Source organism: Mauremys mutica, chromosome 5 (genome assembly GCF_020497125.1).
Source record: "Mauremys mutica isolate MM-2020 ecotype Southern chromosome 5, ASM2049712v1, whole genome shotgun sequence".
In the NCBI taxonomy this organism is placed as follows: Eukaryota; Metazoa; Chordata; order Testudines; family Geoemydidae; genus Mauremys; species Mauremys mutica.
The window spans coordinates 26588781-26606150 of NC_059076.1; the positions used below are offsets into that span (position 1 = coordinate 26588781).

At 39.5% G+C, this 17370-nt stretch overlaps 1 protein-coding gene across 10 annotated transcripts in view; it reads left to right on the forward strand.

Moving 5' to 3' along the window:
* The window catches only part of CCSER1 (coiled-coil serine rich protein 1), a 1044860-nt gene that overhangs the window by 427492 nt on the left and 599998 nt on the right, over positions 1-17370 (forward strand). For all 10 annotated transcript variants that reach the window (XM_045019268.1, XM_045019270.1, XM_045019277.1 and 7 more), the window contains exon 6: positions 6608-6818. In XM_045019268.1, the coding sequence (XP_044875203.1) occupies positions 6608-6818 (211 nt within the window). The remainder of the gene's footprint in view (positions 1-6607; positions 6819-17370) is intronic.

Consider the following 17370-nt stretch of genomic DNA (forward strand, 5'->3'; position numbering starts at 1 on the left):
CAGTTCTAGAGGTGGTTGGTGTGACGGATATGGCAATTTCCTGATAAATTGAATCCATTGTATTAAATGCAAAGGTTATACATTGTTGTGGGCCTGGGTGATCAACAGATCATCTTGAATAATGTGGCAGACAAGAATAACATTTTGGGATAAGATCTGTGACGTGTATCTAGAATAAGATAAATGCAAATCCCCCCTTTGCCTCCACTTATGCAAAAAAAACCCAGTCCTTTGAAGCTAGCCCTGAAGAGAAGGTGACTGCATGCTGATTACCTGTTCCCAGGGTTCCAAGATCAAAGGCCCGAACTCTATAAATGAGACTCATGGGTGTGCCTGTTCGGCACTAAAAGCTGTTATAAGCTTATAACCACAGAAAAACCCCTTGGGGTTTGAAGGACTGACCACCTGCCTGAGCCCTTGTTGGAGTTGGGGGTGATCTCTGGTAAGCTTATTCGCATGGATGTAGGTTCTTTAATTGTTTTTAATATGTTTTTTCTGTAATGTGTTCACAATAAGAGCTGTGTGGAATCTTATACCTGGGGGCAATAACACTGTTGTTAGCCTTTGAAGCAGTAGCGTAGCTAAGGGGGGAGCGGGGCAGCCGCCACTCCCCCATTGAGCACAAGTGGCACCTTGTCAAGTTCTTGGCACCTTTGTACTCACCTGGGGGAGTGATTAAAAAAAAAAGGCACCATCTGCTTGCGGCACTTTTATTTTACTCACCCGGCGGTGCTCTGGGTCTTCGGCGGTACTTCGGTGGCGGGACCTTCACTCGCTCTGTGGGTCTTCGGCAGCATTTCAGCAGCAGGGGTCCTTCAGTGCCGCCGAAGACAGCCGGAGAGAGTGAAGGGCCCGCCGCCGAAGTCCCGGAGCACCACCAGGTGAGTAAAAGCACCACAGCGGGTGGAGCCTTTTTTTTTTTTATTGCTCCCTCCAACTGGCTACACCACTGCTTTGAAGAGAAAGCAAAGCAGGCCTGCTTAGGCCCTCTTGACTTTCTGGGGAACTCACAGTGTAGGCAGGGAAGTGTGGAGCCTGGAAAAACTCCAGTCAGAAAGAAGAGAGATGTGTATTTGCACACGAGAGGTGACATCTGAGGACCCTGGAACCTGGAGTGGGTGCTCAAGCTGGATCATGGAAATTGCCCTGAACTGTGATGGTTGAAAAATAGAACTTCTATCCTGCAGGCAATTCCAACATTTCAAAATTTCTGATCATACTGAATGAGGATGAAAAGTCAAAATCTCAAAATATATTGTGGAATGGAAATTTTGAAATTTGTCAGTTTGGAAATGTTGAAATGACTTTATTGAAACATTTAATTTTGAGACTGTTGAAACACAACACCAAACTCAGTGGGGGGTTTTACTAGTTAGGGAATACAACAAATTCATGGAAGAGCCTTTTTGTGCTAAATCTTTATTGCAGTTGTGTGAAAAATTACATTATATTACATAATTGCATAGCAGAATAATTATACATTAGTAATGATGTGCTTGGTGAAAATCATGTTTTGGAAAGCTTCCTTTGCACTAAACAAAAGTTGCACTAGTAGTTGTGCTAGACACCTCAGAAGTTTTCTAACATTGTGGAGATATTTCCTATTGCAAGTATCGCAAAAATACCATAGTGTCTGAGCTATTGCTCTGAAGCAATTACTGGTAAATATTGACCTTTTAATGGCAACCAAAGAAAGCAGAAACCAATGAAAAGTCTTCTGTCAACTTTAATTGGTTTTGATCCGACCCAAATTTATTTTATTTTCCAGGACACCTCCATTTCATACATAAGTGCCACAATGACGGTTTTAGGAAGCAATATCTTTTTTGGAATAATGGTACTCCACGGGTGGTGATAATTTCTGTGCCCACAAGTGAAGTAGAACACTGCTGCTGATGCAGAGGCACTGGGAGAAACAAAAAACCTGTCTTTACTAATGTGGGTGTACTATTAAAGACTCCCTTTGTTGCGGTTCTTTCTGACGGTAGGTGCATTCTGCCTGCAACATGACCGCCTCCTCTGGAGTGATAGCAGGTTGAAATTCTGGTTCCTGTCTTAGTTTCTTGACTGCTGACATTCTAGTGCAATTTCAATTGCCAGCCTGCAGTCATTAGCCAGGAAATGGGTGGGGGTGGGGATAATGTGCTATTTCATCTTACTTCAGTCAAACAACGTGTTTGTAAGTTTCATTAAACTCATTCAGATATAGATTCCCACAATAGGAGTATGTTTTAAAATAAACATTTAAGAGAAAAAGTGACTTCTCATGTAACTAATGCTTCAGTGAAAGTTTGTCTCTTTTTCCTTCCATGATTTATATCTGAGCCTGCTTTAATAAATGCCATGAATCAGCAGCTAGATAATATTCTTGGCTCTCACACAACTTTACCATATCCATCCCAGATTATCATTTGAATCACATAAAATATTAACATAAGAACATAAGAAAGGCCGTACCGGGTCAGACCAAAGGTCCATCTAGCCCAGTATCTGTCTACCGACAGTGGCCAATGCCAGGTGCCCCAGAGGGAGTGAACCTAACAGGCATTGATGAAGTGATCTCTCTCCTGCCATCCATCTCCATCCTCTGACGAACAGAGGCTAGGGACACCATTCTTTACCCATCCTGGCTAATAGCCATTTATGGACTTAGCCACCATGAATTTATCCAGTCCCATTTTATACATTGTTATAGTCCTAGCCTTCACAACCTCCTCAGGTAAGGAGTTCCACAAGTTGACTGTGCGCTGCATGAAGAAGAACTTCCTTTTATTTGTTTTAAACCTGCTGCCTATTAATTTCATTTGGTGACCCCTAGTTCTTGTATTATGGGAATAAGTAAATAACTTTTCCTTATCCACTTTCTCAACATCACTCATGATTTTATATACCTCTATCATGTCCCCCCTTAGTCTTCTCTTTTCCAAGCTGAAGAGTCCTAGCCTCTTTAATCTTTCCTCGTATGGGACCCTCTCTAAACCCCTAATCATTTTAGTTGCCCTTTTCTGAACCTTTTCTAGTGCTAGAATATCTTTTTTGAGGTGAGGAGACCACATCTGTACACAGTATTCGAGATGTGGGCGTACCATGGATTTATATAAGGGCAATAATATATTCTCAGTCTTATTCTCTATCCCCTTTTTAATGATTCCTAACATCCTGTTTGCTTTTTTGATCGCCTCTGCACACTGCGTGGACATCTTCAGAGAACTATCCACGATGACGCCAAGATCTTTTTCCTGACTCGTTGAAGCTAAATTAGCCCCCATCATGTTGTATGTATAGTTGGGGTTATTTTTTCCAATGTGCATTACTTTACATTTATCCACATTAAATTTCATTTGCCATTTTGTTGCCCAATCACTTAGTTTTGTGAGATCTTTTTGAAGTTCTTCACAATCTGCTTTGGTCTTAACTATCTTGAGTAGTTTAGTATCATCTGCAAACTTGGCCACCTCACTGTTTACCCCTTTCTCCAGATCATTTATGAATAAATTGAATAGGATTGGTCCGAGGACTGACCCTTGGGGAACACCACTAGTTACCCCTCTCCATTCTGAGAATTTACCATTAATTTCTACCCTATGTTCCCTGTACTTTAACCAGTTCTCAATCCATGAAAGGACCTTCCCTTTTATCCCATGACAGCTTAATTTACGTAAGAGCCTTTGGTGAGGGACCTTGTCAAAGGCTTTCTGGAAATCTAAGTACACTATGTCCACCGGATCCCCCTTGTCCACATGTTTGTTGACCCCTTCAAAGAACTCTAATAGATTAGTAAGACACGATTTCCCTTTACAGAAACCATGTTGACTATTGCTCAAGAGTTTATGTTTTTCTATGTGTCTGACAATTTTATTCTTTACTATTGTTTCAACTAATTTGCCCGGTACAGACGTTAGACTTACCGGTCTGTAATTGCCGGGATCACCCCTAGAGCCTTTTTTAAATATTGGCGTTACATTAGCTAACTTCCAGTCATTGGGTACCGAAGCCGATTTAAAGGACAGGTTACAAACCTTAGTTAATAGTTCCGCAACTTCACATTTGAGTTCTTTCAGAACTCTTGGGTGAATGCCATCTGGTCCCGGTGACTTGTTAATGTTGAGTTTATCAATTAATTCCAAAGCCTCCTCTAGCGACACTTCAATCTGTGACAGTTCCTCAGATTTGTCACCTACAAAAGCCAGCTCAGGTTTGGGAATCTCCCTAACATCCTCAGCCGTGAAGACTGAAGCAAAGAATCCATTTAGTTTCTCCGCAATGACTTTATCGTCTTTAAGCGCTCCTTTTGTATTTTGATCATCAAGGGGCCCCACTGGTTGTTTAGCAGGCTTCCTGCCTCTGATGTACTTAAAAAACATTTTGTTATTACCTTTGGAGTTTTTGGCTAGCCGTTCTTCAAACTCCTCTTTGGCTTTTCTTATTACACTCTTGCACTTAAGTTGGCAGTGTTTGTGCTCCTTTCTATTTGCCTCACTAGGATTTGACTTCCACTTTTTAAAGGAAGTCTTTTTATCTCTCACTGCTTCTTTTACATGGTTGTTAAGCCACGGTGGCTCTTTTTTAGTTCTTTTACTGTTTTTCTTAATTTGGGGTATACATTGAAGTTGGGCCTCTATTATGGTGTCTTTAAAAAGGGCCCATGCAACATTTCCACTCAAAATGTTGTTTCAATATATTTTAATAATGAAAAACAACATAATTTCATTCCCAAGTGATATTCTTGAGAAGCCAGGCTTAGAAAATTTTATTTCCATTGTCCATCATAAACATTTGCCTATGCATGGTTTATCAGTGACTTCTTTGGTGCATTTCCCAAGTGCACATTGTCCCAAATGCACATTACATATTTCATAACTTCTTAATGAGCCATCCATAAGAGATTGTCCTGGTAATAGCATTTTCCGTTTGTTTAGGGTGGCAGTGGGAATTGTTTATCCAGGGGTTAATCTTTTTTGTTTGTTTGTTTGTTCTTGTGGAACCAAATTAAACATTAAAGCAAAATGTATTGGGAAGATTGTTACCTTTCTTGCTTTATCATTGAATACTAAACCGTAAAACTCAGAATCAAAACACCAACTACTTTTTTTTTTTTTTGCTTACAAAAGTTTCAAATGGAGCAGAAAATTTTAGCTGTATTTTAAATGGACAATAAGCATTATTTCCATTGTCACTTATCCTAACATCTTTAATGATAGTATATTCTTCTGATAATAGTATGGATATGACAAGTAATTCCATTGAAACCCTTTTGTAATTTAACAATTAATTAATGTACCAATATCACAAACTACTACTACATTCTGGTGTTTGTGCTTCATTTAGCATTCTCTTCCTGTTTCCCATTGGTCCCAGGTAAAAAAGGCACAGCATGAAGGTTACAAAAAGTTTTTGAGGACAGAAGTGTTCATAATGCATTTACTTGCTTTGCCATTTCACCGAATTGCCAAATAATCTGTTTTAAAATCATTTTATGATTGCTAGAGCTTCTTCTCGGAGTCTATGTTGTATTTAGAATTCAGAGCTGTTATCATCCAAGTGGGAGTCGTGCCTTGGTCTGATGCTCGGTTCCAAGATCAGATAGTTTGGGTATGGGGTAGGATGTCAGGTTAACATAATGGTATTCTTTTGCTGCCTCAAGGCCTGATCTATAGGTCATTGAAGTCAATGGGAGTCTGTTGATTTCAGTGGCTCTTGATAGACTTTCTCATATGTTCTCCCATGTTCTTCTTACACAACCTATGGAGATCATTAACAACTTCCGATTGCTCATTCTTTTTTCAAACGGCAATTTCCAAACAATACCATAAAATAAACATAATTATGACATTGGATAAACTCTAAAGAGTACTGTTTCCTTTTGTTTTCCTCCTCATTAATTTCCTTAAGGGTTGGGCTAAATTCTAAGTTATAGCCATATGGAAAACTAATATAATGAACAAGGGAGTGAACTTCATTGCATGTAGGCCAATGGTTCTCAAACTTTTGTACTGGTGACCCCTTTCCCATAGCAAGCCTCTGAGTGCGACCCCCCCCATATAAATTAAAAATACTTCTTTATTTATTTAACACCATTATAAATGCTGGAGGCAAGCAGGGTTTGGGATGGAGGCTGACAGCTCGCAACCCTCCATGTAATAACCTCATGACCCCCTGAGGGGTCCCGACCCCCAGTTGAGAACCCCATGTAGCCAGTTTAATCATAAACTTATGCCCATCCATTTAATTTGAGCATATAGCAAAATGGGGTAAAATGTATCCCCAGCAATTTAATTCCTAGAAGTGATATCCCACTTACAGTTAACATTGTAAGACAGTGGCTTTATCTGTGGGACCTGGAGGAGAGCTTGGTTTCAATTCAAGAACAATCTGAAATTTACCTAAATGCACATGGTGATGGCTAGATCCTCTGGCGATGGGTCCTTAAAAAAAAGTTATTCTCCAAAAAGTTGGTTGTGTTTATTCATAAACTCTTCATCATATGCACTATAAACAGAGAGAGTGGAAGCTCAGTGTTAGCAATGTTTCACTCCAAATAGTCATAAAGGGAGAGAGCCTAAAAAGTACCACAGAGCCAAATTTTGTTTATATTTTCTCATCTTAGGAACCTCTCTCTGAAGTTGTCAAAGGAGGTGGACCAAGGAGAAGCTAGATGTCCTCGTGTCAGCCAGGTGGCCAGCAGTCCCACTGTGGAGTGGCCTTTTGCAGGCCTGGAAGAAGGTGGAGGCATGGAATCTTTGCCCTTCCGACTGATGATGCAGGATTGCACAGCTGTAAAGACGTTACTGCTGAAAATGAAGAGAGTTCTTCAAGAGGTAATGGTTTAATCATCTGTAAGATGAGTAGTTGCCAGTGCTAATAGGCCAGGTAGTGGAGAGGGGTTTAGGGAAATGTTGAGCAGCACAGAATGGAGTTTATTTTTCTGTGCCCAGAATGTCTTAAAAACATGGAAACCACTCTTATGTAGGCTTCCAGCCTGGCTTTAGGCTCCCAGCATGGCTTTTGGCTGTCTCAATGCCTCAGGCAGCTTTGCAAATAGATGTGAGCTAGATTGTCTATATTATCCGGTTTTGCTTCATCCTGTGCATCTCCTGTTTTAGATTCTATTTTGCACTTTGAACCTGTAGCAGTAGCTAACTATGCCCTGGTACGTCAAAGGGTTCACTATATACCAACATACACAGTGAGCCGACTCTGTGGGTGCTCCAGGGCTCAAGCACAGGGCTTGAGGTGCTTGGAGTGTGGGGCATGGAGAGGAGGTGGAACGGGAGCAGGAAGAGGTGGAGCGAGAGCAAGGCTTCAGGGAGGGGCAGGGTGGGGGCAGGAAGAGGTAGGGTGAAGGTGGGGCCTTGGGAGAAGGGGCGGAACATCAACCGGGAAAATTACAAGTCAGCCCCGGTGCTAGCATGGACCCTGTGTCTGCCAACTCTGGCACCCTTACAGACAGACTAAGGCATCTCTGAGCCTCTTCTTTGTTAACTATGTTAGGTAATTTGGACTGGATAAGCCAAACTGTATTCTGGTCCTCCCACAAGATACAGTGTTTCTTGTCTCTTAGACAGTCATTCATCACATGTTTCACAATAATAATGGTCAAATCCAAGTAATACTCATTTGTAAATAATATAGAGAACAGAAAGAGACAAAAACAAATACAAACCTTGGAAGTTCTACTCTTGTGAGACTGATTGAGTATAGGCTCCGAGTATTAATTGCAAAGGTTAACTGTTGGTAGCTTTGGTTATTAGATGACAGATGACGTTTGGAAATTTCTCAGTCCATGCAGAGCTTTCCAGAACTGTGACTTGTGCTACCTACTTATATTTGCATGCCTCTTGATAGGGTGTCAGTAACAATGGTGAGTCCTCCTTGTACAATCAAATTAGTCATTGGAAACCAAGTTTCAAGCTATCATTAGCAAATTCAGACATTATGCTGTTAAACTAGGATGCAAATATACATATGGCCAACTTTTACACTGTCACTGTTTTACTATAACGTTGTATAAGCCTTGCCCATGTTTAGAAAAGTAATAATCCTTTTGTTATTTTACCTGTGTGGTTCCTAGCACGATGGGGTCCCAATACCTGACTGAGACATCTATGTGCTATTGTAATGCAAATAATTATTATTAATATACCATTATAAAGATAATTAATAATAATGGTAATGTAGGGAGTATTTCACATACAGATTTATCTTCAACTGGTATAACCCTTTATATCTTCAATATATGCCTACCCCTTGGGATTGTTTGAATAAACATGCTTTCTTGTAGTTAGGTTTATTTGCATTTTAATTATTTCTCACCTCAGGAAGAGTCCTTTAATATTTTCACATAGTGAATTATCATACTTCCTTTAGACATAAGCTTAAGCCTACAATCATTTTTATACACAGTTATACTATATTCTACTACAAGTTATGAGTAAAAAAAAAACACTCACAAAATTATCTCAGCAAAAGATAAGGTACAACTTCAAGATGGCCCCCGCTTATTCCCACTGACGGGTATAGCACCTCCCAGGTTACTGTACTCCCTTTGGATAACTAATCTTAGCTTTTCCTTCCTGTTTGTTCCTGTCTCCCACCCCTCTTTATTCCATAACTTTAAATTTCCAAGTCTCATTGCTTCTTGTTCACTTAATCTTCCTGATCTCCTTTCCCACCTCTTGAAATCAAGATGGCCTTCTGCACATGCCTATCTCTATTTTTTTTTTTATTAAATATATAAGCTGCAAATGTTCAATGACTCTCCTATCTTCTCAGAACTGTGAGTAAGGGGATACATCCCAGTAGCAGAACAGGCAGTTCAGCAACAGGATTGCACAGACTCCTGGATGGTTGGGGGAAAGGAGGAGCACTGTAGTGAAAATCAGAAGAAAAAAAAAAGTCTCCCTACATGTGCTTTCTAACATTTTTTGAAGGCTAGGAATATATGTAATATATATTTATAAACACAGGATGGGTGTGGAGTAATAGTAATAATGTCACATACAGTGACTTTTTAATGTGAATATACATACCGTACCTTTTTTTCTGAAGATAAACTAATTTGTATCATTTATATATCACAAGGTTGCTTCTGTTTTCGAGGTCTACTTTAGTTTTGTTCTCTTAATTTAGAATGTTACAATAACCATGTTGGATTATTTCCTTTTATTTGTTTTAGTTATTAATGATCTTAGCAAAACTCTTATAACTTTCCTTTTCATATGCAGTTGTTAAACTATACATTAGGGTTTCTGTATAATGGATTGGTTGATTAAGCATCATTGTTATACTGCATTAATTTATATGGAATATGTGGGCTCAAAGGTATTAACATAATTGATACATTGTCCAACATTAAACAATTTTAAACAAGGTTCGGGTTAGGTATACAAACACCTCAGCCTGCTTAATACCATAGCAAATACACTATGAAAAATCCTTTTACCCTTTTATTAAAGATACCAAAAAAAGGAAAAGAGTTAAAGCATTTGACTGTAAAATATTAATTCAGGCTTTCATTTTAACCACATCCCTTGCTCCATTTCCCTTTAGCTGTTTTTTTTAGACAGAACCCCTCCCCTGGTTTCACAGTGTTTTAGATGTTATCAAAGATGGTAATAACTGTCTTTTTGAATAAAAGAGAAGTTAGATGAGATGGACTGGAGCTGCTGCTGTTAAAATCAGATCCCATTTCCTAGAAGACAAAACAAGACAAACACGCAAAATGGAATAACAAAGATAGAAAATGCAGCTTTTGTCACTGGTGTTAACTTTCACCTGCAATCTCACTGTGGGAGAAACACCGGCATCAGCCACTATGAGACCTGGCAAACTTGTATCAGCATCAGGCTGATTAGGGCACTGCATTTAGCTGCCTCTTTCTGGCCATAGGCTTACAGCAGTGTTGCAAAATATATAATCTTGGCTGGCTAAGCCAGATTCTTATTAGACAGAAGAAACAAAGGAAAGAGAAGAAATAAGGTGCAGAAGAAAAAGGACACAGCAGGGAAAGGATGGGATGTGGGGGACAAAGTCTTACATCCCAGGTGGTATTTGGGATTCAGCCAGAGCTGGGGAAGGTGGATGTGTCAGCTGGGTTCCTCTCTCTAGCCTGGACTGGTCAGGATATTTTTAGGATTGAGATGAAGGGGGTATGGGTTCCAGGGTGGTGGCAGCCACGATCCTGAAGCTCACTCCACTGGCCAATTTTTCTCCCAAAGTCTTTTTCTTTAGGTACCCCAAAAGGGAGTGTTGGGTGGAATAGTCCATCTCTTCCTTATATTGTCTACCAATTAGGCCTAGTTTCCAGCAGAGCAATTTTGATTCACGGATTTCTGGTTTCACACTATTCTCGTTGACCAAGCATGATCTTAATACAGTCTTTCAGTTATATCAGCAAGCCTCTTTGTTTGGACTAATTCAGTCTGTCTTTCTCGCTTTTTTACCTTTTCCCATCAACATTTCTTTTTATAGGTTATTTTGACATCTTATGAACTTACACTCACTTTTTACAGTTGAGCTCGCAATTAGAGTAAATTTGTATGGCCAGTTATCATAACAGCACACACACACATAACCTGTTGAAGCTATTAGTGAAATATTCCATGAAAAAAACAAAATCCATCAAATTTGTCAGATGCAGTACTGAAGTATCTGAGTATTTTTAAATGAGCATATTGTGAATTTCAGAAACAATTTCTGTGAAGCAAGTACTGTACTCTCCTGCAGTTAAATGCAAATTCTCTCATTTTCATCAAGAGTCTCTATAAAGCAGAGTCACTAGAAAACAATGTTCAATTAAAAGAGGTAATGCAGCAAAAGTTAAATCGATATTCCTTATAAGGGAAATTCAAGCAGCCCAAAATTTGGTTTCTGGCAGTCTTGCCAGGTGCAAACTGAAATATTATATGTTTCATTATAAACCCACATGTTTTACAAGTGTCTTAATTCAATTTTTTTTAAAAGAGGTTGGCTTCAATCTACAAGAAAAACACACCAATAACTAATCTGTAATGGGTTTTGGTGTTGCTATTTTGCAGCTGAAGTAATCCATAGTAGAAGAAATGGCACAGAAAGTGTATTTGTATTTATTGAACAACAAGAAGTTAATTCAGTTAAAATATTAGACATATTATTCAATATAATGGTGGTTCTTAAACATTGAGCACTATTCCCAAGGAACAGTTTCATTATAAGCCACCAAAGTGTTATACTGGCCAGAACAATATGGTATTTTCCTGTTACACTTGCTTACAGTGGAAGAACCTAACAGATGGACAATAGTTTTGCCATAAATTAGGCGAAAACATTATATGCTGGACTGGGCTATAATTGTGTGATGGCCTGGGTTTAGCCTCCCATTAATCTTATCCTGAATAAGGAGATTAAATACATGGCAATAGCTAACAAGACTGCAATTGTTGTGGGATTTTTTGACTAGGAGTCATTCAGTTGAGGAAAGCTGACATCTTGCCCTCAGTAGACTGGCATTGAAAATGTCCACTAATAGATTCAACACTTTCCCACTATGTTTTGTCCCTCCCAGCCACGTAGGGTCTATAAAGCAGGAAATCCCCTAGTGCATACAGAATTTCAGTGAACAAAGTAATCTGAATGGACCAGACAATATGTTGTGTGTATGCCCCCTTCTGACATAAGGTTACCTTAACACAACCTTCTCGAAGACCTTATTCAGAGTATTAGTTTGGAGGCAGGGTTGAAACTGGCAAAATTGTAAATATAATTGGATTTCACAGATATTAAGTGTTGTCTTAGATGTCTTGAATGTGTGCGGGGCTATCAACCATTCACTTGTGGGAGCTGGCACCATATTTGCCCTCAGGAAAGAACTGAAAACCTCACTTGTGTGTATGAAATCATATATGAGTGTCTTGAATGAGTTTTAGCTGATGTTGCTCACTGATGTTCTGATTCTGCTAGGAGAGTTCCAATCTGTAATGTACAATCTCTGTAGAAAATCTAGTGAAGAAGTTCTGAGTCCTCTGAAGATTTGTAATGCATCCAGTTCAATAAAAAGCTACAGTAATAGGTCACTAGGGCATTCAGTTGCTGTCTATCCCAAGTAAGGTATTTACATGTATTATTCTAAACAGAATAATGAATGCAGTAGATTCAAGGTTATGACAAGAACAGGCAGGATTGAGACAGGAGAAATCGTATATAGATCAAATAGTATCCCCACGTATCATCATAGAACTGTAAATGAAATAGCAGTCACTGCTTTATTTAAAGCAGTCACTGCTTTAGCTCATGTGGTAGAGGCTTATGCACTAAGCTTCAGAGGTCCCAGGTTGGATCCCGCCCGCTAATGACCGGAGCCTGTTGGCGTTACACTTGCAGTCCCTATATCTGAGCCTCTTGGAAGGTCATTCTTAGTGGAATATCCTCACCCATGCAATGTGCTCATCCCAGGCTGAAGATGTTTGTTTAGGTTTTTCCCTAGGGAGAGGGACTTGTTAGTGCAGTAATGAGTATGGAGAGATTATAAATGTTTTGTGGGGAGGGAATCCATTTACTTAACAGTACTGAGTTGTTTTTAGATTTCAAACATACTGTAGGCTTAGCACTTGTTGGATGAACTGGGTATTTCTCAAGGTGAGTAAAGTGTGCATAATCTTGCCTATATTTATGGTAAATTAAATTTAGGTAGGTAAGTTAAATATACTAGGTAGGTTAAGTTTTCTTGCATTCTTTATAAAGCATACACATTATCTACTGTATAATAATTCCCATTGTTTTAGTGATAGTTTTTAATAAGTCTGCCAAGGTGGGTTTAGTAGCTGATCCAGCTAATTAAGATAACATGGTATCTCCATATTCTGAGATTGTTTCATTTAGATGGTAAATTCTTCAGCACAGGGACTGTCTCTTTTGTAACTTTGCAAAGCACCATGTAGTGTTCTGCAGGTATACAAATATTTGTTAATTACAACAATAATAAAATCAGTAGGAAAGCTGCTCTAGATTTACATATTACATTTTTTTTAAAGAATTATTTATTTTACTAGGGAAAAGCTTTTGGTTCTTTTTGGCTCTGATAAAGAATCAATCTTTACAATATGATTTTTTTAGTTTTTGTTTGAAGGAGGTGTAGTACTTTGAAAAACTATGCCAAAGCCCAGAGGGAGGTAGTGTGACTTAGAGGACAGAGCACTGGACTGGGACTCAGGAAACCTGGATACTATTCCCAGCTCTTCCACTGGCCTGCTGGATGACTGTGGGGAAGACACTTCAACTCGTTCTCAGTTTCTCCATCTGTAAAATAATGATACTGAGCTCCTCTGTAAAGTGCTTTGAGATCTACCGATAAAAAAATGCACTCTAAGGCCATGGCTACACTTGCAAATTTGCAGTGCTGCAGCAGGGTGTGAAAACACACCCTCTCCAGCGCTGCAAATTGCGGCGCTGCAAAGCGCCAGTGTGGTCAAAGCCCCAGCGCTGGGAGCGCGGCTCCCAGCGCTGTCCATTATTCCCCACAGGGAGGTGGAGTACGGACAGCGCTGGGAGAGCTCTCTCCCAGCACTGGCGCTTTGACTACACTTAGCGCTTTGAAGTGCAAGTGTAGCCATAGCTTAAGATCTAGGTAGTATTATGATTGATGTTGTTTGAAATACTTTGCAGGCTAATGGCAAGTGGGCTTTCAATGGACAGTCCATTACTAAGAAAAATTGAGGTAGTCTTAAAATATGGTTTTCAAATACATTAAGGATCCCCTGCAGTCAGTTGTTACAGGTATTATATTTACTTACATTGTCCATTAGCAACTTAAGAAGCAATTGTAAGGTTATTTCAGTGTAAAACACTGCAGGTTTCCTTTTTAAACTACCTTTGTAATTAATCAGTGTAGCATTGCTGATTTATTCAACAACTCTGCATTGAATGCAGTCACCTTTATCAAGTAATTCATGCTGGAAATTGGTAATTCCTTCATTTCATAGTGCGTTAACATTAATTTCATACAAGTGTACATTTAAATAAATAATAAAAAAATTACCAGATGTATCATTAGGATTTAACTTTATCTCTTTAAATTTCTGTTTGCATGGAAATTTATGTCTGGCAGTCACTCTCACCCCACCCCGCCCCCACATATGCTCCCGAACACTTAAACAATCAAAAAATGAATATGTTATTGACACACTTTGTTGATGTGCAATTTTAAACAAAATTAAAAAATTGGTGGCTACAGCAAATGTTTTATTTTGATGGCAAAGATATTCCACATTAAGATTTAAGATTCCATTTAAAGCTATGTAACACTGCTAAAGAAAATCAGTCTTTGTGGTTTTGCTAGAACTTTGCAATGTATAAGAAATGTATGTTTTTGCAAGGTCGTATGTTGTAAGCTCTTTGGGGCAAACACCATGGCTACCTTCATGTTGATACCTAGCACAACTCTAATCCTGAGGCCTCTCTATCATAATACTAATGATATCAATCCATCTATAATAAATATTTCATGAAAATATCTTTGTACAGTTTTGAACCCAAAGGAAACCACCTAATGGTTTCAGTGTGTACACCAAAGTTAGGAAATTCTGGAAATGCTAACAAGTAAATTATGAAAATTGTTTATGACATTGCAGTGGGGATGGGGACCATTTTCATAACGGTGTGATTGAACAGGAAGGACATGCATATAACTTCAGTTCATTTAGAATCTTATCTGTGGATTTGTCTACACAGCAAAGAAAAACCCGTGGCTGGTCTGCCAGACGACTTGGGCTTGCAGCACTTAGGCTGCGAGGCTGTTTTATTGCTAGATAGATTTTCGGGCTGGAGCTGGAGCACGGGTTCTAGGACCTGCAGGGTGGGAAGGATCCCAGGGCTCAGGCTCCAGCCCAAGCCCCGAAATCTACATAGCAATGAAACAGCCCCACAGCCTGAGCACTGTGAGCCAAGTCGGCTGGCATGGGCCAGCTGTGGGTTTTGCTGTGTAGACATAGCCTGAAGTTGCTATGGTATTTTTATAGATTGGGTTAAACCTCTTTGAAACTGTTAAATGCAACAGCCACTCTTCATTCAGTTCAAATATAAGAATCAATGGCAATCTCCAGATCAAAGCATAGGTATGTTACTGCCCAAAACAAAACAAAAAACAAAAGTACCTTTCCCAGACCTGAAGAAGAGACCTGTGTAATCTCAAAAGCTTGTCTTTCTCACCAACAGAAGTGGTCTGATAAAAGATATTACCTCACCCACCTTGTCTCTGCTGAACAAAGGCAGGTCAGAAGGTCACTCAGGAATTTCAACTGTGTGGGTGGAGAGTGTGGCTGGATTTTGTTTTGGATAGAAGTGTGAATGGGCGATAAGAGAGACAGCACAGAGAAACAAGCACAAAAGTTGAAGGAAACTATAGACAGATCCTGGGGGAGGTTTAGAGGCAGGTTTGGTAGCTGGTGCTGGGGAAGAGAGGCTTGGGGCTGTCAGCAAGGAAACAGCCTCCGGTTGTTTGATTCCTCCTGAGTTCAGGGGAAACAGGACTTTATTCATTCTTTGTAAATAAACAAGACTGCATCAACGATACCTGGCTCCATCTTCAATTTTTCCTCGCAACTGGAATGGCCTACACGATCCCACATTTTTGATTAGCTGCTCAGGTAAAAAAAAGATACCAATACTTTCTTAAATTAATCCAGAAAGTTCTGAAAAGGCCTTCAGGATAAGGAGTACGTAGGAGCAGAACATAATCATATATTTGTATCCTAACCCTTTAGGGATTTGGTGCCCTTGCTCCAAGTGAAAATACTAAGACTTTAATGCTGAAAAATTAAAGGACTCTCCCTTTTCCACTGCACTCATGGCCTCTACCTGCTTGTTCTACCAGCACCTTTGCTGTTCTGGTGGTTAGTCTTAGGCCTGGTCTCCAGTAAAAATTTAAGTTTTCCCAGCTCTGTGCTCAGAGGTGTGATAAATTCACTCCCCAAGCGGCATAGTTAAGCTGACCTAACCTTCAAGTGTAGAAAGTGCTAGGTTGACTGAAGAATTCTCCCGCCAACCAAGCTACTGGCTCTAAGGGAGGTAGATTACTTACACCAATGGGAGAACTCCTCCTGTTGCATAGGTGGTGTCTACACTGAAGTGCTTCAGTGGTGCAACTGCAGTGCTGCAACTGTGCTGTTGTAGCCTTTCAGGTGTAGACAAGCCCACAGTGGAATAGCTCCCACCAACGGCTGAGTCCTTTCCTTTGTCTCTGGCATGATTGCAACCAGACCATCATTCCTATGGGACTCATCCCACAAGCCTCCTTGCCCTAGTGCACGTGGGCACAGTGAAGCAGGGATTGTATCAGTTATGTAATCCTTTCTATGTGCAGTTAACAAAGTTCCCTGGCAGCTGATTGATTTCTTCCCTGGGTTATGGTGTTTGACTTCTCCTTTGCTACAAAGGATGAGATACCATTTTCTGTAAAACAACGTATGATACAGAGCTACACTGCAGATCAGCAAGCTTGCATGACCTGTTGCCCCAGCCTCCTCAACAACAGGCTGGTCTTATTAGCACTTTGCAGATCAGCATTAAAAATATCTGCCCCATTAATGTATAATGTCCCACCATCATTAGTCCTGTGCAATTGTCTGTGATAAATTCGTGATTGAAGACCATAAAATTATAAAAGCTACAAAATGAAAACATTTTCCCATTTACTGCTTTTGAGGGCTTGATCAATTGCCGCAGGCCAGTCAACTTAATCCCACCTGACCCTCTTTGGCAATAGAGCTGATCACACCAATTACATTTTCTGATAAGTCTGCATATACCAAAGTTTGCTATGCAAAATAATAATCAAGCAGTGGAAGAAATTCAGAACATGTGTAAAAGTCTACAGTAGGAATTGATTATACTCAATTGTTAGAAATTGTGAGTAATTTTGTGCTAAATGATGTATTTGGTGATGGTGGTGGATAGAAATGTCACTGGTAATGATTAAGACAAAATTTAATAATGCTAAGGATAACAAGACCCTTAATGAGTTATCCAATTCTGTTAACAAAAAGAATGAGAAAACAGAAGTGGGATGAAGTAAGAGCACTAAGACAGAAGTTCCTGACCCAAGATATTCTGTAATTGAATCTCCTAACAGTTTAATTGGATTTTAAGAATTAAAATGTCAAGTTGTCAAACATAATTTTATTATTTGTAAAGAAGCACTGCATATGATCATCTTGACATCTGGTCAGTTTCAAAAACTGAGTTACAAGTAGTTTGCCAACTTTTGTGGTTTCACAGTCACATTCATCTTGTTTGTTTGTTTTTTAAAATGTTTTTCTGTCCCCTTTTGCTGCGTGTGAAAGACCTACAGAGACAGCGTAAACTGATTACAGAGAGGGGGATCAGTGAAACTGATTATTC